Source organism: Protopterus annectens, chromosome 9.part0, assembly GCF_019279795.1.
Source record: "Protopterus annectens isolate FY-2018-M chromosome 9.part0, PAN1.0, whole genome shotgun sequence".
Classification (NCBI taxonomy): Eukaryota; Metazoa; Chordata; order Ceratodontiformes; family Protopteridae; genus Protopterus; species Protopterus annectens.
Window position 1 is genome coordinate 25,980,146 of NC_056743.1, and position 22,466 is coordinate 26,002,611.

Here is a 22,466-nt window from a genome sequence, read left to right on the forward strand (position 1 = left end):
CTAAGTCTGTGCACTTGTGAGTGGACCCTTGCACTCACCATTCTAATGGCATAAGGACCCACTGGCTGAGAATACGTCAAAGAACATCAATGCATACAGTAAACCATGTGCATCACTTAACCCCCATTTTCTACATGGGGTTGGGGTGTCATGTCAACTATCGCCATCTCTCTTGATTCACTGACACTGTTCAACCTTCTTTGACAGACGTGCCTGACAGTTACAGGTCTTCTCTCACACAAACCATGCATCTTTTTGCTGGACACCCTCATATCCTCTTGCCGTCTTCTTGTCTGTCCCAATCTTCTTCACCAGATTGCCTTATGGTTTTTCTGTACATGTGCCCAAACCGCGGTAATCTCTCCTCTTTGACCTTCTATGCAACTGGAAATACTTTGGTTTCTGCTCTCAAGTCCTGTTTTTTTTTATCTGTCCCACAGTGTGCCACTTGCCATTAAACACACACACACACACACACACACACACACACACACACACAAAATTCAATACCTGAAATTCGTTCTTTATGCTTAAGTCATAGGTTCATAGGTGTGTACTAGGCTAATGGCCCTGGAGCCTTTACAAGCCTAGCCCATAGAAGTGCCCTGGCATCGTGCCACCCAACATTAGTTCCCAGTGACTCTATCAAGAGGACATTCTGGACACTGGGTACAAGATCAGTTCCTTTTAAGTGGGTCTGAACATTTGTTTCTTCGTGTATCCCTCATGTTGACAATAAAGAATTGTGGTATTCTTGGAGGTTGTCAAAGTAAAGCTCTTCCAAGTTAATATCCGTCACATTCTTGTCCGTGGTTAACAGTAACTCTTCCGGTTCTGACATTCCAAGGATTCCTAACATTATAATCCTTTCTCTTTCCTAGTCCTGATATCGCTGTCATCTTGCTTGCAGCTACCTCTCATAATTCTGCCTTCCAAGTAGGAACTGTAGAGCATGCACTCTATTATGCTGATGTCCTAGCTATGAAATGATACAGTCACCACAGTAAACTCTTAAGAAAGTCATTCCTGCATGAAGCCTACTGATATTCCAACATCTGTCAAACTCTGGGTAGATATGGCATGAATAAAATAAAATTTGCTGCAATCTAAGATAATACATTTAGCATTTGGCATGTATCCATCCCCAAGAGTATTAACTATGAAGACAGTGATGTGGTTGACATTGCAAATTGCTATCACATCAGCAGGAAAACTAAGGATATGGACTCACATCACTGAGGACTTCTCTAACAGCATGCAACAAAAGGAGCACCATGGTACACAGGTATGCTCAGAATACAGTGGGATAACTAGCAGGAAGTACTGTGCCTGTTACTAGACAGACAGACACATGCTTTGCAGAACCCTGGCTTCACTGTACTCTAACAAGGGTAACAGAAGGACCTTGCTTACACTGACTTAATGGTATAGCTGAGTTAGAAACTAATTGACCTAGACTATAGCCCCCACTATGTTCAGACGCCCAGCACAACACAATTCAGACTGTTGTCACTAGTCTCTCCAGTGGACTTGAGTGACTCAAGCATGTCTAAAAGACTCAAGATGACACAGCAGCCTCAAAAGAAGGAAAAAAGTTGATGTCAAGTAGTAACTTAAACATCCAGCCTCAGGTTTGACCTAGGGTAGTAAGAAGTTCTTTTGGAACCTTACAGTTCAAAAAAAATTTCTGGAAAATGAAAAACACAAATGTTTTAACAAAGTCAGCACAATGCAACTTAACTGTTCTCCACATTCTCAAAGATGTGAGCATGACAAAACCTCACATCTGCAGTAACTAATGCACACTGTTAGTGCATTTAAACTAGACCCAAAAAGGGAAGACTTATTTTACATTCAACAATGTTTTCTTCATGATGTTAACAGCACTGAAACTTCTACATACACACGGTGCAAAGTTAACATAACTGACCATATGTTATGTAAATGTGTACAATTAGAAAGCACACTGGTGCATGAATGACACCTACAGGCACAAACTATACATGAACGTGTGCCTTTTTACAGGACTTTAGTACACCTAGTATCGAATCACATACTAAGAATTTAAGTGGAAGACATTCCTCAAAGCTCACATTCATCAGTTTTACATTTTTGTAAACATAAATCTGCATTGTGCAGTTATTTACATTAGAAACACTGACTCATACAGACTGAAGTGCAAAGCTGGCCTGTAAATATTGACACCACAGTATGTATTACTCTCTCAGCCCTCAGCCCTCCCACAAGTTGTGCTGTACATAATTACTCAGACACATCCTTCTGTTAACACCCTCTCTTACTCACCAATGAAACTGCAAGAAAACAAAAATACTCTCTCACCTCCTTCTTGTAGCGCAGTTGGTTATATATTGTTGGTTTCTGGAAGGTCTCAATCTTTACTTCTTGCGTAGACGTGCGATACGAGGGATTGCTGTAGGTTAGGTTACTCACATTGGGATCCATAAATTTGGACTTCTTATGCCTATTACAAGCACAGCACAACTGTAAGTTATTACTGCTGAAATAAACGGTGCAATTATCTGCAAACATCAAATTCCTTTTTCCAACAGTGCAAAGACAACACAGCTCAAGCTAAGTGGATTACACCACTTGTTTTCCTTTGTCATCTTCTCCACATAAGGTGGTTCTCTTACTGTCAGTAAGCAGATAAATAGCATTACATTCACCTCTCTGAGCTGAAGTCTGAAAGCATACATAAAATATACGTTGTACCCTAACTCAAACATCTGCCACATAACTTGTGGCTCTCATTTAGTCCTCTTCAATTATATTAGCTCTCACACGCCTATATTTATGGAGGAACTAGTCTGTACTCAGTGGTTATGAAAGACAAAAAGAACTAGAAGCCTAATTTAAATCAACTGAATTTTAAACCCTGACTCGAGCAATGCCAGATTAAACAGCCTTCGGTCCACAGAATTGCTACTTCATTAGCATTCCATAAGATGTACTACGATGCTAAGTGACTCTGCCTGGGTTTCTTATTATCCACTTCCTAACTTAGCGAACCTTGGAAGGTTAACTACAACAAATTAAAAAGCTCAGTTAATGCTTACATTTAGTATTTACTTAACTGATGTCAAGGCTGACATCAAGGACTTATGGCTGATAAAGTTTGCAAATGACTGCAAACATGTAGCTCCCCATCATACTTCCAGACTCTTCAGGAGGGACTAACATGCACCAATACTTCCTGCCTGAACCACATACTAACACTAAATGCCAAGAAGTGCAGTACTGTGTCGCTTGGCAAAACTGGGCACCCATGCAGCTACCACATATGAGACACCCCTTTGAAAGCTGACTCAACTATAAGAGGACCTGAGTGTTTTCACTGACAATGAGCTATCCTCTTTGATAACCGCATACCAGTTGCTGTTAGGAAATCCTTTTACTTTGCCTGACTAATCACTAGATGTATTTCTTCCAGTTCTAAGGATGTGATTATCCCTCTCCCTACTCCTGTTCTCCCCAGACCTATAACAGAGTATATTGGCCTCTGTACTATTTACCTGTCTATGCAGATGCCCTAGCTTTATCCCTCTCCCTACTCCTGCTCTCCCCAGATCTATAACGGAGTATGATGGCCCCTGTGCTATTTACCTTTCTATGCATACGACCTAGCTTAAGAGACCACCCAGTTACCTCACTAACATAATCAAGAACATGTCTTCATTGAGCTAACCAGACCATTTTAAAGTGCTCTTTCTCTTAGCCTAAAGAGTCTTAAAGGATCCAGTCCTATGCAACCTCCTACACATCCACAACACTACCAGCACCTTAAACATCTGCTCAAGAATCCTTAACTTCCACTGAAACATAAAGACCTCCTACTGAGACAGATATATATATATATATATATATATATATATATATATGTATAGACATACATACACACAGACATACAGACACAGAGACACACAGACACAGAGACACACAGACACACAGACACACAGACACACAGACACACAGACACACAGACACACAGACACACAGACACACAGACACACACACACACACACACACACACACACACACACACACCTCCCAGAGAATTTCTCTTTTATGGAATAGGCCTCCCTTGGATGTAAAGCAAAGTAGTTTCCTGGCTCTCTTTAAGCATACCTTGGTTGAATGGATGGGCAACCTTAAATACACTTTCAGTCTGTCCCCTGAAGCCCTTTTTGAAAGGGACTGGAACTACATGCAAATTATTTATTTAAATTGCCACCGATGATCTGGGATACTGCGCTAAGCTACTAATGGTCCTCTGGAACAACAACTTCGTATTGACCTATGACCAAATGAACCTATGTACATGTCTTTTAAGAAATGTTTCAAGCACTGCAATTCTTTCCTTCAGGGCAGGATGCGTTCCACAGATTAAAATGCACATGGTGTGAATAGGCTACATGCATGTCTGAAAAATTACATAACAGGTATCTTCTATCTCCAAAGTACAGTGTTGGCTCAGTAAGAAAGTTAAGTCCGAACTTTTCAAGTTGAGATGAAATGATCTTCATTCAACAAGGGGCTTCAAGCAAATTAGACCCTGTACAACAGAATCTAGCTTTATTTTTTTGACTGTTACCGCTGCCTTCATTTGCTTATTATCTGCTGTTGTAGAATATAAGGGCTGATTTCATCATGCTGACTTTACACCAACATCTAAAAGACTTCTATAACTACACTAAATTCAGATCCCAACTTAAATCTACCTACTACAAACCCCTTGCAAGCATTTTACCACAGATATCATCACTGAACAAGTTTCTCACCCTAGCAAGATCACAATGTTATAGTTTTGACAAATCAATACATTAATTAATTTAGATAAAGAAAGTGAAAGCGCCAGAGACTGTAAACTAAGTTAATGTTTCAACCAGGGACAAAACTCCAGACGTGCTTTTAAGTGGACAATTTCTCTATCGAAGATATATATACTTCATCCAGCTGGGCAAACGATATGCTACTTATTGGGTCATGATAAGCTGAAACAACAGACAAAGGTACGCAACTGTAGAAAACAGCCAAGTCAAACAGAAGGAAAAGAGGTAATTGGGAATATTTACCACTGGACACTAAAGAAGCTGCCTATGTCACAGAATGCTTCCACTTAAAGAAACAAGCAAGTCACTGCAGTGATCTGCTAATCTCATGCCAAGAGAAACTATAGAAACCTGATCTGTTATAATAAAGCACTACAATGTGGCAAGTTCAGCAATCATGTACACAGCCTCAAAAGCTTGAGTTTAGGGTACTGCACCATCCAACAGGTTGGAAGTGAAGAGGAGTTAGGGTATGGGGCAAATGGAACACAGGAAATCAAATTTGCTGATACCAAAACAATAAGAATCTCTGAATAAGAAGGTACTTGGAAAATTACAGATGAATGCCCACTCCACAAAGGAAAGCACTCATCTTTGAGACAATTCAAGCTCCAGCTCAAGACAGGAAAGTTGCACTGGAGGCTGTGTTCAATAGGTAACTCTATGGAGTTTTCCAAGGTTGGAAAACATCTGCCAAATCGGCGTGATTCCTACTCAGAATATATTTGATATCCACCAGGGAATTGTGTCTACTATGGAGGTGCTGTACCAGAACGACCAAGCTATTCACCACTAACCAGTTCCACAACTTCACTGTCTTTCACAGAGAGGAAATAAAAGCATATACTTTCTTGTCTGCTGATTTAAAAATAACCACCACTAAACCATCAGAATCATAATAACCCTCTTGTACAAGATGGAAAGAAAAGCTTGAAGGAATATTCTACTCTAAGCTTTACAACCCTGATGTACATACTACATCATAAAGCTGACTGGCTGCTCTGCATTCTCATGACAGGGAAGTGGGCTCCATATTCTGTGACCAATGCATCCTTGGTGTTTTAAATGGGAGTGAAGCATGATCATGAAAGAAACATCAGTGTAAACATGTGCTGGCAAAAGCCAACAATGCAGCTACCTTCCTGATCAGAGACCCAAGTCTGGCAAAGGTTTCCGAGGACTAAGAATGGTGGCTGCACAGAAAACAAAGGGACTAAAGAATGCCCTTCACATGGAGCCTTGTCAAGAAGAATGCATACCTGACCACTACGACATAAGCCAGCAAATGAGCAATATATCTAGCCAACAATGAAAAACCTCGCTGACCAAACTCAAAATGTGTCGGGAATAAAATAACCTTTCTGAATAGAAAAATCACTTTGCGCTCTACAGGGTTTAAAAGCTTAACCATTGCCATAGTAGGAGTTCAAGTAGATTCAGTAGATAGATGCTCTAAGTGTATCTTTAACGCTTTTAATGGTCTCTGCATTTTTGATATCTGTAGGTAGGTGGTTCCATGTAGCAGGTCTCAGTCTACAGCAAGCGTCTCACCTGCAGCAGTTCTAAATGGAGGGTGTATTACACAGACATGGTTGTCCTGTGTACTTCTGAGAACAGAAGGGTTATCTTGTAAAGTTATTTCACTCAACGGGAAAAGTGACCATGTTTTAGTACCCTGTAAATTAGAGTACTTAGAAAAGTGGCCTGACCTTAGTTCCCACTTGACAGAGGCACTGGGAACTAAGGGCAGGTGGCACGATGCCAGGGTAATCCTATGGGCTAGGCTTGTAAAGGCTCCAGGGCCATTAGCCTAGTACACACCTATGAACCAATATGAGTTACTAAACGCCATTTGGATTTTTATTTTGCAAATTGCAATGGTGCCTCTGGGGTTCTGCTATTACAATGAATCTGCAGATTTTATTGTCAGCAGTCTGTATTCTGTGAGCATTGTGGGATGAATGCATAACGAGAAAAGTAAGCCTATATTCAAGTTTGTGTATTAAAATAGTTTTAGCAATGCCCTGGTGAAAAGTCTGTGAAAGGAGGTTCCTGATCTTGTAACACAGTTTTAACTGAGCAAGGAGTTTATTAGTTGTGGATGAGTAAAAGGATTTTCTCAGGGAGTCTCCATACTGTCTTAACATTTCCATGTGAGAGTATTAGATGGTCAACTCTAAGCAAGCATTTTAAGTATTCTAATACACATTTTGGGTCTCTGTCTTGAATGTCACTGAAAAGACACTTACACCTGGAATCTTCTGGGACTGAAACAGAAACTTCTGACATTCTCTGAGCTCACCTCCAAAATAATAAGTCAGAGAAAATGGCAGTAGCCTGCTCCATAAGAAAACCCTCTGGAGCTGACTAATGAAATGTCTTCTTTTGATATGCCCAGAGTGACAAAACAGCATCTTTATTGCCTAAGCTTGAATGTGTGTGTGCCCCCCCACCTCTATGGCAAGGACTCACGGCATACAGCATTGTGCCTCTGTAGAACTAATCCTCAAGGAGGATACTGTTTGAAAAACGACACAGCTAAATAAAAAATAAGTTATGTACTCACCATAACATTTCATCTGAGTGGTTCTACTTCATTTGTCTTCAACTTGTGGGCCCTCAGACAGACATTGGATCCGACACGGCCGCATTTTCCAGCTACGGCTCAGAGCTCCATGCTCCTCCCCTTACCCATAATGCCATTGTCTCCCTTCAGATAGAGTTTACTGCCTAACAGGTGTCAGATACCCGACCAAATGGCACCTTATCCAACACAAACATTACAAAAGATCCCAGCAATAACTGTCTGGTACAAAGGACATGACATATCCCAAAGGATAAGGTTAGGGGGAAGGAGGGGGGAATGGTTAAAGACAAATGAAGTAGAACTACTCAGATGGAATGTTATGGTGAGTACATAACTTCTTTATCTGAAGTAGTTTATTTCATTTGTTCAACCTGTGGGACAGAGTCCCCAGCTATCTAACTCTTGGGAAGCCCTCATGGAAGGATATTCCAGAGCACCACAGAACCAAAGGATGCTCTACTCCTATAGACCAAATCCAGTTTATAATGAGAAATGAAAGTGTGAGATGAGGCCCAAGTAGCAGCTGAACAAATATCATCCAAAAAGACCCAAGACCAAAAGGCCGCTGATGTAGCCATAGATCAGGTAGAATAAGCCTTCACTCTTCCTGGAAGAGACAAACCTCTGAGTAAGCCCGGTACATGCGTTGTAAAAGCCAGTAAAGAATAGTCACTTTTGAGACTGGTTTACCTAAGAAGGGCTTGGCATAGGACACAAAAAGCTGATCAGACCTGCGGAAAGGTTTAGTCCTGTGCAGATAAAACCTTAACTGCCTATGTACGTCCAGTAAATGTAATTTGTATTCCCCTTTGTTCTGGTAGTTCAGAGAAAATACTGGTAAATTAATAATCTGATTAATATTGGCATCCGAAGCTACCTTGGGAAGGAAGGACAGGTTAGTGAGTAGCAACACACTCTTTATGAATGGTCATATAAGGGACTTTTATAGAAAGAGCCTGAAGCTCTAACACCCTTCTAGTGGATGTAATGGCAACCAAGAAGGCAGTTTTCCAGGTCAGAAATTGTAGATCCACAGATGCCGCAGGCTCAAAGGGGGAGAAACCAATGCGTGCAACAGTAAGGTGAGGTCCCACGGCAGAATTGGGTCCTTAACTGGGGGTCTCAGAAAAAAGGCATATTTGAGAAAGGTGTTACAAAGTGTAGAAGAAGCCAACAAAGACATGTCTACTCCAACATGAAAATTAGAAATGGGGGCTAGTTGGACTTTCACTGTTGAGGCACTAGTGCCTTGATGAAAAATGTTAGCTAGAAAATCTAAAACTGCCAAAAGTGGTGCAGTGAAAAAGGTCCAAAAACCTCTGAATTGCCCATATAGAAAAACGTTTCCATTTACTGCGATAAACTTTTCTGGTGGACTATTTATGAGCCGCCACCAGAATGGACTTAACAGGAGATGACAGACCGGGAGTCCTAAGAATCATGGGAACCAGAGCAACCAAGCAGTGAGCCTGAGACTGTCCAGGTTTAGATGAGGAGTCCTTGAGGGATGTGAAAGCAAATCCAGGACTGGATCCAAGGTCCATGGCGGAACATCTAGATGAGATCCGAGTAAGGGGAAACCAAACCTGTCGAGGCCAGAATTGGGCGATGAGGATCACAGTGCTCCCCAGCCTTCGGGCTTTCTGTAAAAATTTCATAATGAGGGGAAGAGGTGGATAAGCATAAAGAAGCCCGGGAGGCCAAGCATGAATCAGAGCGTCTCTGGGGGCCTACCCAGCGGGGGGTTCAGAGCGAAAAACTTGCTGCATTTCACATTGGAAGGAGATGCAAAGAGATTGCAGCAAAGATGACCCCACTCTAGGAAGATCTGTTCTGCTACTGAAGGCTTCAGAGACCACTCAAGGCATCAGGATAGATCTGCTGAGCCTATCTGCTAAAATGTTGGACCGTCCCAGGATGTGCATTGCCACCAGAAAATGGCAGATGGAGATCGCCCATTCCCACACTCTCATGGCCTCTCAACATAAGGGATAAGATCTGGTTCCCCCTTGTTTGTTGATATACCAGACCACTGACATGATGTCCATCTGAATTGCAATCATTCCCAGAGGAAGATAAGCATGGAGGGTCTGCAACGCAAGAAGAATCGCTCTGATCTCTAGAACACTGATGTGCAGATAGGTCTCGGAAGGGGACCACTTGCCTTGGACTGTCCTTCTTAAGCAATGCCCACCCATTCTAGTAGAGAGGCGTCTGTGGTCACTATGGTTTGGGGTAAAGTAGGTTGAAAAGGACGTCCCTTGAGGAGATCCGGGGACTGAATCCACCACCAAAGGGAGTCCCTGCACGCTTCTGAAATTCTCACTGGAAAAAAGAAGGTCTAACAGTGACCACTGAACCGCCAGTGTCCACTACAGTACCCTCATATGAAGGCGTGCCATGGGGAGAAGATTTATCATGGCCACCATAGAACCTAGAGCTCTTAACACTGCTTCGGCTGTTGGTAAATGGATCTGAAGAATGTGTAACACATGTAACCCTCAAGCTGCGTATCCTGTCTGAAGTGAGGAACACCTTCAACTGTATTGTGTCCAGCCGTGCCCCAAAGAAATCTAGAATATGAGCCGGGTGAAAAGCAGACTTGTTCATACTGATCATAATGCCCAACTTGTTGGCTAGCTGAAGGAAGGAGTCCCTGGCCTGACATACTAGATCCTCCTCTGAGGGGGCGGTAAAGAGCCAATTGTCCAGGTACAGAAAGACCTGAATGCCATGAAGCCTCAGGTGAGCTGCTATTACTACCATTACCTTGGTAAACACCTGGGGGCTCTGGTGAGACCAAAGGGGAGGGCTCAAAATTGGTAATGATTGGCTCCCAGCCAGAAGTGAAGGAACCTCCTGTGCATCTTGATGTGATAGTATGCATCCTGGAGATCGATCAAGCACATCTCGTCTCTGTCCTGCAGATAAGGCAGGATAGACGGACTCGTGACCATACAGAATTTTGTCTTGGTTATTGACAGGTTCAATTTGGACTGATCCAGATCCAATATTGGTCTGAGGTCCCCTGTCTTTTTTGGCACTAAAAAGAACCTGGAATAAACCCCAGATCCAGACTGGTATGGGAGGACTGGTTGGATGACTCGTTTTCTTAGCAGTGAGTCTACCTGCACTGCTGCTTCCTCCTGCTGCGTGGGTGGGACATCTGGGAGGGCTTTGTTGGATGGGGTAAGATCCTTGAAGGGAATGAAATATCTTCTGGATATGACTCGCAGCACCCTCTGATCTGTAGTGATGGACTCCCATGCTAGTGGGTGAAGTGAAAGATGACCCATGACTGCCTCCAGAGAAGGACAGCCAGGCAACTCCTCAGGGCTGCTGTCCGGTTTTATCCGAGAAAGGTTCTCGGGACCCGAAATTCCTAGGAACCCTTCTGCCTCTAGGGCGGCATCTATCATTTCCCACTCTATCTCTGGGGGAAGGTGAGTCCTGAGTGTCTCAGGAAAATGCCTGAGACTTGCAGAACCACATCATCTTCTGGACTTGCTTGTTCCTGGAAAAGGACCTTTGAGGCAGTGAGAAGCGGACCCTGATGGCAGACAGTGTCTTCCCGTCCTTTTCGCTCTGGACCAAAGTCTCTGACCGTCTTCCCAAAAGGGAAGAACCATCATAAGTGGCATTTGTAAAAGACACCTTGAAGGGCTCCGAGAACTGACAAAAGCAGAACCAGGCGTGGTGCCGGATGGGAAAGCCTGATCCCGTCGCCCATGCGGCTCCCTCCGTGGCATGAGAGAGCAAATGCATAGACGTTTTGGCTACAGATTTTAGGGTGGCCATTCGTGCATCGAACATCTTCCTGTCCTCTGCCGACATGGATCCTGGGGTCAACTCCGTGACTTCCTTAACCAGATCTCTGTGGAGTCGAATAACATGCGCCATGTAGTTCAGCGCCCTCACACAAAAGGTCACTGAAGCATAAACTCGCTTCCCAGAATGATCCAACGCTCGGTCAAGAGGATGAACCATGACACTCTCCTGGGCGAACTCCTTCTTGGTGGCCGCCGCCGCCACCAGCATAGCATCTACGGGGGACCCTTTGTGCCAGTGTAATTTGTCCGCAGGAGGGCTTAAAACCTTGTCTGGCACTTGGATATTGGCTCTACAGTGTCCGGCTCCTTCCACGCCCTAGATGTTATCAAAGCCACAAGTGGATCAGCAGGAGGGGATACCAAAGAGGTAGACGGGCCCAAGTTGAATGCCTCCAGAAACACAGACTCATCAGAGGTTGGTTTTAGGGTGGGCCACCCACCCTCTTTGGCAGAGGATCTCCTTGATGTCTCCAAAGGAGACATCCTCGGGGGGTGATCTTGAAGAAACCTTCCCCTTCATCCAGGTCCATGTCTTCGATGAGTCCAAGTGCCTCCTTTTACATGCATGCTTGTGGGGGGGGGGCTCCTCAGGGGGATATGAAGAACCCTGAGAATGTATAGATAGGTTAGAAGTGTAACATAAAGGTAGAAAAAGCCAAAAAAAAGTTTAAAAAATTACTTTTTAAAGAATACCACTATCTCAATGGAGCTCGGATCATGCTGCTTCCTCTCAGGTGGCAAACAAGATCTGAAGGGAGACAGGGGCATTATGGTGAGGGGAAAAGCATGGAGCTCGGAGTCATAGCTGGAAAATGTGGCCATGTTGGATCCAATGTGGATCCGAGGACCCACAGTTTGAAGAAATAATGAAGTAAACTACTTCAGATCACCTATTAAACACTGAATTGTGCTGGCATACTGAGCCAAGAAAGGCATCAGATAAGACGGGGGTAGTGATAACAGCTTAAAAAGTAACAGGCTGATCTACAGTAGGAAAAGTGCTATAGCGACATGCATGACAGATGTGAAGAACATCACAGGCAAGGCAAAAATGTGCAGCAGAGTAGTGTGTACTCATACAGTGCTACATAGTTTCCCCCAGGGAATTGTTATGGCTAGGCTTGTTTAGGTCCTAGGGCCGATAGCCTAGTACCAACCTATGAACCTATAGGTGCACACTGCATCCCTCGACATAAACAGGGAAACGCTTTTCATATGGTATAGTAACTCAAACTTCTTCAGATAAAAAACTTTGTCCATTACACTGTTTAAAATACAACAAGGTCATGTGTTCCATTTAGTTCTGCACTTATTAGTCCTCTGACGCCATCAGTCATTACATTCTTCTAAGCAGCCAAAAGTAACACCTGTCTTCTAATGGTTCAATGCACAATAAGAGTGAGACGGAAACGCAAGACCTCTCCAATGTACCAGCTCCTCTCACAAGTTCACAGGGTACTATGTTTGACCCCAAACTATCCCTTAGCTTTAATAACAACATGTGGAAAGTTTACTGCTGCCAAGTTACCGACAAACAGGAGGATTCTGCTCTACTGCTTTATGTCATCAGTCTAACTGGTGCTGCAGTATTTCTCTAATCGTATTAAATCTTGGTTAACCTTTCTCTAAACTGCATAAACCTTCATAAAATGAAGAGTATGCTATTTGGTAATACTCATACCCCAACAGGCAGCATCCCCCAAAAAAATACCATGAAGGCTTTTCACACCAAAGCCATCAATGTGGCTAGACTTCTGAAAATTATCTTTAATGATGACCTGAAATTTGACATGCATGCAAACTCATAAATGCTCAAAGAATCAAACTAAAATTACTGCATAATCCTCAGTCCTTCACAACATAACACACTAGCTTCAGGATAAGCAAAGCACTTTTTCTGCCTAGCCTAAATATGCTTCACATATCATGACACAGCTTGTGATTTTATTAAAGTAAGAGCCAACCAAAAACCATGGCTAAACAGCAAGGTGTACGAGTTGCTGAGGCAAGAAACACTCTTATCAGGGCAAAGGATAAGAAGGGTCTAAATGTGGCAAGGGCTAATCTAAAAAAGGGCATCAAGGAGGCCAAGAGGGAATATAGAAAGAGGATACAAGGATACTTCAAGAATGCGAAAGACAAGAAGCCTGTGGCATGGTATTCAACAGCTAACTGACTACAAGACCAAGTCACATCCGTGCAATGATAGCACTGATTTTCTGGACAATATACATACATTGCATGGCAGGTTTGAACAGAAAAACAACATGGAGGCTGTAAAGCTTCTCAAAGATCAAAAGGAGGCAGTACTCAACTTCAGTGCTGTGGCTGTAAGGAGCCAACTGAGAAAAGTGAACCCCAGGTAGGCTGCTGGCCCTGACAACATTCTGGGGGAAGTATTGAAAGGTTGTGCAGACCAACTCAACATAGTCCTGACTGACATCAGCATGTTTCAAAGTTATCAACATAATCCCTCTGCCCAAAAAAGCCAATTCTACCTGCCTAAATGATTAAAGGCCTGTGGCCCTAACATCAAATGTTATTAAATGCTTTGAAATACTGGTTAAAAGGCATTTGACTACAGCACTAGCCCAATCCTTTGACCTGCTGCAGTTTGCCTACTGGCAAACAGATCAACTGCTGATGCCATTTCGGTGGCACTTCACCTCACATTGGCGCCTCTTGAAGAGAACAACTATGCCAGACTGCTGATCATAGACTTCAGCTTCGCATTCAATACAGGGATTCCAATGCAACTTATAGAAAAGCTAAGTAACCTTGGCATAAATAAAGGGCAGTGTAAGTGAATCCTTGATTTCCTGACTGGAAGACCGCAATGGGGCTGTGCTGGTAACAACACACTTCAGGGAGTATTACAATCAACATCAGAGTACCCCAAGGTTGTGTGCAGAGTCCTCTACTATTCACAATCCTTACCCATAAGATTGCTCTGTGAAGGTTAGCAAAAACCACATCATCACATTCGCAGATGATGGGACTCATAAGTGGTGATGATGATAATGGGTATAGAAATGAGGTCAACTCCCTGACTGAATGGTGCAACAACAATTTGGACCTGAACATCAATAAAACAAAAGTATCATTACTGACTTCAGAAAGAGCTCTGCCATGCACCTGTCCCTTAAGATCAACAGTGAAGAAGTGGAGAGAGTCCAAACTACAAAGTTCCTGGTGGGTACATATACTAGAAGATCTTCTTGGAGTACAAACACAGGCCAGTTAATTAAAATAGCCACTCAGCAACTACACTTAATAAGAAGGCTGAGAAAAGCAAAGCTCAATGTAAATGCTCTAAATACCTTCTACAGAGGAGCCATCGACGGCATTATCACTGGCAACTGCATTGCATGGTTCGGTAACAGCACAATGGCTGAAAGGAAGAAGCTGCAAACAGCAGAAAAGATCGTGGCCACTAGACTTCCTACCTTACAGGAGCTCTTTGAAATGAGATGTAAAAAGAGGTCCAGCAAAATACTGAGTGACACTTCTCGTCCAGCGTCTGGTTGGTTCACTAAACTTGCTTCTGGTAGAAGGTTATGGAGTATCCACTGCAGGACCTCCAGATTCATGAACAGTTTTTATTAAACTGCAATAAGACTATCTGATGCAGACATAAATCTGGATTCATCAAAAAGTACAGTTGTGTACACTTACCATAAATGTAGATGTTGGAGTGTATTCAGTGTTGCAGTCATTACACTTGGGTTATCTGCCTACATGTAGCCCTCAGTCGGCCTCAATACCAGAGTCTTGGGATTTCTGCGTTGGATGCTGTCGCCTTATCCATGACATCAGGTCGTCAGGGGTATAAAACATGCAGCCGATGCCATTACATCAGTTTTTCTTGCCCCAGATATCAGGAGCCCCCAAAATAGGAAGCAGTCAAATGGTGTGGAACACCTCCAGTAAAAAGTAAATACCATTTCCATAAGATATGGCCAAAAAACAGAATAGGTAGAAAGTATAGAAAGACAGGGGGCTGGAGGAGGGTAACCAAGACTGCAACAGTGAATACACTCGAACATCTAAATTTATGGTAAGTGTACACAACTGTACTATGTTCTTCGTGTCATCACACTTGGGTTGATTCCCAAAGCTGAGGATGGATGGAGGCACTCAAGAAGTAGTAGGGCTGGCTAGCAGACCTTGTAAGACTGCTGTGGCAAATCCAGCTCTCGATTCAGGAAAGACAGGCAAGTGGTAATGCTTGGTGAAGGTGTGTACAGAACTCCATGTTGCAGCATCCAAGATGTCCCTGGTAGGGTCTGCCCTGAGAAAAGCTGTAGAGGTTCAGGTAGCCCTAGTGGAATGAGGCCTGATCCCCTGTGGGGTAGGGTTTCCATGGTGTTTGTAGCAGAAATGGATGCAGTGTGCTATCCATTTAGAAAAGGTTTGCTTTGAAATGGCCTTGCCCTCTGCCCCTGCAGCAAAGCTGACTAGCAGCTGGTCAGATTTTCTGAAAGGTTTAGTCCCATCAAGGTAGAACCTGAGCTGTCTGTGCACATCTAAGGAGTGCAGGATCCTTTCCCCTTTATTCTGAGGATTAGGAAAAAAGTTTGGTAAATGGATGGCTTGGTTTAAAGCCACACTGGATACCACCTTGGGCATAAAAGATGAATTAGTCCTGAGGGAATCCTTGTCCGCATGGAAGATAATGAAGAGCTTGTAACTCAGACACTCTTCTTGCTGAAGTGATGACTAGCAGTAAGGCTGTTTTCCAAGAGAGGAATTTTAACTCTGCTGAAGCAGCAGGCTCCAATGGGTGAAGCGTGAGCTTCTCTAGTACAAAGTTAAGGTCCCAGGCAGGAGTGGCAGCTCTCCTTGGGGGTCTTAAATTGTTAGCTCCTCTCAGGAACTGTTTGATCAGAGGGTGGGAGAAGAGGGGCGGCTCAGTGTTGTAATAAGCCGAGATGGCAGAGGCATAAATCTTAATTGATGAGAAGGATAGGCCTTTGTGGGGCAGCTCTGCTAGGAAATCTAGGATTTGAGGCAGGGTGGGCACAGCTGTGTCCTTCCCTTGAGACTGGCTCCAAGAACAGAATCTTTTCCACTTTTCTGAATAGAATTTCCAAGTACTGGGCCTCTTGGCCTCAAGGATAACATCCAGCAATTGTTTGCTGAGGGTTGCTGGTGATGTAATCAGGGAATATGCCAGGCTGCCAGGTTCAGGGTTTGCAGCTGAGGATGCAAAATCTGTCCCTACTGCTGGGAGAGCAGAGAGGGGGGGGGTCTGATGTAGGTGCCAGAGTGGCACTGCTGTCAGACTGAGTAGGAGTGACTACCAGTGCTGGCGTGGCCAGTCTGGTGCAATAAGGATTGTCCTTGGCCTGTCCTGTTTGATCTTGAGAAGTACTTTTGAAAGGAAGGGCAGAGGGGGGAAAGGCATAGATTGAGAGGTTTTCCCATGTGAAAGACAGGGCATCCACTTTCAAAGTTTGGCTGTGGGGAATTCTGATGCAAAATTTGTTTAGTTGATGGTTTTGGGGGGGACGCAAACCTGTGTATTAGAATTTGAATAAGCTTGGTTCCAGTTTCCACTCATGTGGGTCCATTAGATTTCTGCTCAAGTCGTCGGACAGTGAATTTTGTTTGCCTGGCAGGAACTGAACTTGCAGGTGCATTTGGTTGCTTAAGGCTGTGTTCCACAGAGCCATGGCTAACCTGCACAGTGGGTAGGAGCGAGATCCCCCTGCTTGTTTATGTGCCACATAACTGTGGTGTTGTCTGTCTTTATCAGGAGTTGTCCTGGCAGGATAAGGTATTTGAAGGCTGTCAGTGCATTCTGTACAGCTAACATTTCTTTTTGACTGATATGCAGGTGAATTTGTCCTGGGCTCCATTTGCTTTGAATGCATTTGCCTACCATGTGAGCCCCCCATGCATAGTCTGATGCGTCAGAGTTTGGACGGTGGGGGGTTGTGAGAAAGGGGGTCCCTTGTTATGGTTGCAAGCCTCTGGTCACCAAAGGAACTCTGTCCTTAGGAAAGGAATGATAGGAATCACTGTTTCCAGGTCCTGAGAATGTTGACACCAGAGACTTTTTATGTACCACTGAAGTTTCCTCATATGCAGTTTTGCATATGGAATAAGTAGAATACATGAGGCCACGAACCCTAGGGCTTGCAGTATTTTTCCTGCAGATAGCTGGGTTTGGGTGGCCAGTAGTTTGAAATAAGATTTCAAATAAACCTGCTTTTCTGGAGTGTGGAATGCCATCTGGGAAGTTGTGTTCATGCTTGCTCCCAGGAATACAATCTTTTGGCTGGATACCAGATGAGATTTCTTTTCGCTGATGGTATATCCCAGAGAAGTTACTAGTAAAAACGTCAGGTGCTGAAGTAGCAATTCCTGACTGTCCACCTGAATCAAACAATTGTCCAAGTATGGGAAAATTTTAATATTTCTCTGCCTGCAATAAGCAATGGCTGGAGCCAGGCACTTTGTGAATACCCTGGGCACAGTAGATAAGCCAAAGGGAAGTGTAGAGACCTGATAGTGCATAAAGCCTGCCCTGAAATGTTGATATTTCCTGCAAGATTCCTTTATGGGGATGTGCAGATAAGCTTCTTTTAAGTCTAGGGTGACTAACCAGGAGTCCTTGGCTAGCATAGGAAGGAACTGCTGGAGTGTAAGCATTTTGAATTTTGGTACCACCAGGAAGGTGTTTAGAGTTGATAGATCCAGAATAGGACACCAAGAATTCTCTTTCCTGGGCACCAGGAAAAGCCTGGAGTAGAAACCTTGTCCCCTTTGCTCTGCTGGAACTGGTTGAATAGCCCTGATACTGAGAACAGAAAGTACTTGCTTTTGGGCCTCTGTCCACTGGTTTGGAGGAAGGTCTGGCAATCCGCTTGGGGTTGGCAGAGAGAGGAAATAGAATCTGTATCCCTGGTATACAATGTTTAAGACCCATCAGTCCTGGGTAATATACTCCCAGTTTTTTGCATGCAGGGTGAGTTTTCCTACTAGGGGTGCAAGTACTTTGGCATGGCTGGGAAGGATTAAGAACAAGTCATTGTGAACTTTTTCCATAGGGGGGGTGGCTTACCACTCCTAGTTTTTGAGGAGGGAGCACTCCATTGTTTAGATCTGTGCATACCCTGAGACTGTAGTCTTTGTGGTCTACTGCCCCTGGGTTTGGGCTGAGAAGGACTGGAAAGACCATTTTATTGAAGGCCAATGCCTACTGAATCTATGTGGCTGTACCTGTAAGAAATCTTTAACAGTTTGCATGGATTTAGCTTTTTCCACCATCTTTTTAAGAACTACTTCTGCTTTAGAGCCATACAAACATTCTTGGTTTAATGGGGCCTCTAGTAATTTTGCCTTGACATAGTCTTGCAAGATTTGTTCCTTCAGCCAAGCATGCCTTCTCAGAACAGACCCAGTGACAGCAGCCCTGCAAGATGCTTCTAAGGCATCAAAAATACACCGCAAAGTATGTTTACCAACTTGGTTTGCAGAATGCATCAATCAAGTCTTGTAAGTCCTTATGCAGAATATAAGTCCTTATTTTCTGCACAATCAGGAATCAACAACAATTTTTGTTTAATTAGATCAATAATATGCTGCTGGTACTTCAACAAACTGGCAATTTAAAGCCCTGATGGCAAGAGATGCAGAGGTATATACCTTCTTACCCTATCTGTCTAGAGCCCTAGAATCCCTGTCCGAAGGGGTAGGGTTTTTGGATATAGAAGCCTTAATACCTTTAGGTCCCCGAGAAATGGTCTCTGGATCCGCAGTGGGATTTTTAAAGAGAAATTTGTGAGAGTCAGGTACTCTGTAGTATCTGTCAGGCTTTCTAGGAGATGGTGGTAAAGTATCAGTGGTAAGGCTGGATTCCATGAAGACCATCTACAATATCCAGGACAGGGGGAACTGCTAGAAGCCTATGCTGAGGCAAGTCTAAAAATTCCAAGACTCTTTTTGGACTGTGGGTAGTTTTGGCATTCTCAGCGGAAATGCTCTCTTAGGGTAAGCAAGGTTTCACCAAGAGAAAGGTCCTCTGGGGGGGGGGGGGGCTGAGGGAATAGAATCCTCTGCATCAGAGTCCTCATAGGTAGACAAGGGTATGCCCTGGTAATCACAGGGGTCAGAGTCATTGAATTCATGGTCTGAAGAATCAGAAGGAAAATCAATTCTTTGTCTTTTAGAGGGTGAAGGCTGGCTTCCCCTAATTAAAGAAATAAGGTCTTCAGCTATTCTAAGCATTTGTTTCTGTGGCATGGGAGCTTGAGAATGTGCTTTGGTCATCGGTTTCCTAGGCGTAGTGCGAAGTCTGGGCATCAGAAAGTTGGCAGATTTAGTCATTAATGAAGTAGTCGGTTTGATACGAACATCGGAAGGTCTGAATACACCCTCAGAAGCCGGTGCCTGCACAGTGGCTCCGGACCCATCCAAGGTAGAGACATCCGCAGGTTCCATAGTCGAAGAAGCATCTCGCAGTATACTAGACTCAGAATGGGTCTCAGTAGAAGCCCGTGAATCTGTAGAAGCAGGTAATAGGGGCTACGAAAGTGCCTCACTGAGTACCGGCGGTCTGGCGACTAGCTTAACGGAAGCGTTGTCAGCAGTTTTGGACCTATGCAGTCTGTCTCTGTCTTTATCTTTGCATTTTTTTGGAAGATCAGTAGTCAGGTGGCTTACTGAAGCCATTTCAGAATATAGAGAATGAGAGCGAAAGAATTTAGAGACAAAAATAGCCCGACGAAGAATAGTTCAGGCGTTGAACAAGGCACAAAACCAACAGTGAGGGACGTCGTGGTCTGGGACTAAACAGGTGATGCAGTAAGAATGAAAATCTCTGTGAGGTATTTGCTTTCCACAGGCAAGACAATTGTTAACTTTTTCTGACATCGGTTAGAGCAAGAAAAAAGGATCCCCAACAGAGTACTTAGCTTTGGAAGACTTCAGGTTTGAAACTCAAAAAACGAAAATTTCAGGTAGCTGCTGACTGGCACTTGCGAACTGCGTCTGCTTCGGGCTCCCGCACAGCAAGAAAAGCTGATGTAATGGCATCTGCATGTTTTATACCCCTGACCTGATGTCATGGATGAGGCGACAGCATCCGACGCAGAAATCCCAAGACTCTGGTATTCTGGCCGACTGAGGGCTACCTGCAGGCAGATAACCCAAGTGTGATGACTGCAACAGTAAAACACGAAGAACATCTATAACAGGTTGTTACGCTCTCATTCTTTTTCTTTTTTCCATACTGTAATTCTATTTACTGCATACTAAAATAAATATATTCATTCAAGCACAATTCCAGTCACTTCCTTATGTACAATATCACCAATCACAACTCTGATTATAGTGTAATTTTTTTTCATGTGTTAATCATCTAGTAGTCAGTGTTGTCCAGTATATATAAATAGTGTACGAGCATGTGTGTCAGCTACCTAGATATTTACTTTTTTACTATAGTTATTGTTTATTCTTTAATACCTATCATGTCTGTCTTTTTGTGTTTGTTTTCTCCTGTAAAAGAGCTGACACTTGAAATTTAGGCAGCGCTTGTGTTTCCTAAATGACAATAAAGTTTCTTTGAATCTTTTGACTGTTACCACAGATAAGTTGAACATACTAATAACAAAATGTTTTGTTTGCTACAGGCCACCCATCACATACGCACTAACTGTCTTTTTGAAAAAAGGACAACTGACTTGATTTCACAAATCATTTGAAATTCACTTAAATCCTCTTTGGTCATAGGATATTACACAGAAAATACTATCCCAACTTAGACGATGTCCTTAGAAGATGCTAATTTGCTAGTACACTATACCAATATTTCACTACTGCAGATCAGGAAATCCTCCAGAAGTTGAGTCTGCACAGCCTGTGTATATTTGGCCAATGCTGGAGTAGGAGTAAGCTGACCCAGACTTAACATGCATTGCCATGAATGAAGCTTTCAAACTGTTCAAGCCCTGTGACTGTGGTGTGACTTGACTCCAGTGCAGTAACTAACTTGCTGCACCCAACTTCCTTGTCTATCTCATGACCTAGTTATACAGCTTTAACAGCAACCCAAAGCTTTCCTTTTCTACTACCACTCTCTCTACCCTTCCTCTTCACCTTCAATCAGTACTTGTCTTTCTTTCCACTAATTACATGTCCCTGATTTCTTATAGCAAAGCTCACCATTAACCCTTCTTACTTTCGCGTCATCCCTCTTTTTAAAATCCTTAGTCCTTTTCACTTTCTTCCCCCTTCCTTCCAGCTCTTAAAATTGTTTACACTACTTTTCCATCTCAGTACATAAAATTGTAAATTTTCTTATTATATATATATATATAAATATATACGCACACACTGCTTTTATTCTTGCAGTTGCCCAGGTACTGATAAGTCAGTAAAGTATGTCTTTGTGTAACCCAGTTTCTTTTTTTTGCTATGATCTCCATGTTAACTACACATCCCTGTTTTCTCAGTCATTACTCTAGGGACCCATTTCTTCCTCCATGACTGAAACACTTCCATCTCATCATTCCTGGGGAACACAGTTGATTTAGTTAGGACTGGAATTTGTCATCTGCACCCTGCAGATTGGGGCTTTTCTGTGCTTTGCCCAAGGGTAAGCGTGCAATAGACTTGTGCACTGTATGCTCATATATCCACATACAACTGGCCCTGCCTCCTCCTTGCATGCTGCAATGTCTCTGTGTGAGCACCAGTCTTCACATGGACTTCCACCACAGACACATATCTGCCATCCCACCACATGTCCACTAAGAAGCAAGCAAGCTAAGCCGTATAAATTCCTATTCTTCACTAAAACCAGCTCTAACAGGGCTCTCAGCCAATTTGAAATCTGATTACTCGGTTATATAGTGTGGGCTTTATTCCCCTGTGCCACCGAACCTGGCAATTTAATCTTATTTCTGAAGCTGCTTCAGTCTTACATGGCTTCTCTGCTGTGCTGTTTGAATGCAACCTTTATCATGCCACATTACTGGTTCACCTACAGATATGCTGCAGTTTTACGAGCATGCTCGCCACAACATCAGATGCATAAACACAAGGACTGCTGCTATAGCATCAGTCATAAGAAGATCTCCACTTATTTGGCTTGAAATCCAGGTCTCAGAAAAACCTCACAGCAGAGCTAGCTGGTCTGTGCTGTGCAGAGGATGTCAGCAGGATGCACAGCAGAAATGGAAAGCAGACATG

General features: G+C 43.4%; 1 protein-coding gene across 3 annotated transcripts in view; it reads right to left on the bottom strand.

The window, feature by feature from the left end:
• The window catches only part of LRP4 (LDL receptor related protein 4), a 2,374,694-nt gene that overhangs the window by 107,690 nt on the left and 2,244,538 nt on the right, over positions 1–22,466 (bottom strand). For all 3 annotated transcript variants that reach the window (XM_044082533.1, XM_044082532.1, XM_044082534.1), the window contains exon 37: positions 2,341–2,482. In XM_044082533.1, the coding sequence (XP_043938468.1) occupies positions 2,341–2,482 (142 nt within the window). The remainder of the gene's footprint in view (positions 1–2,340; positions 2,483–22,466) is intronic.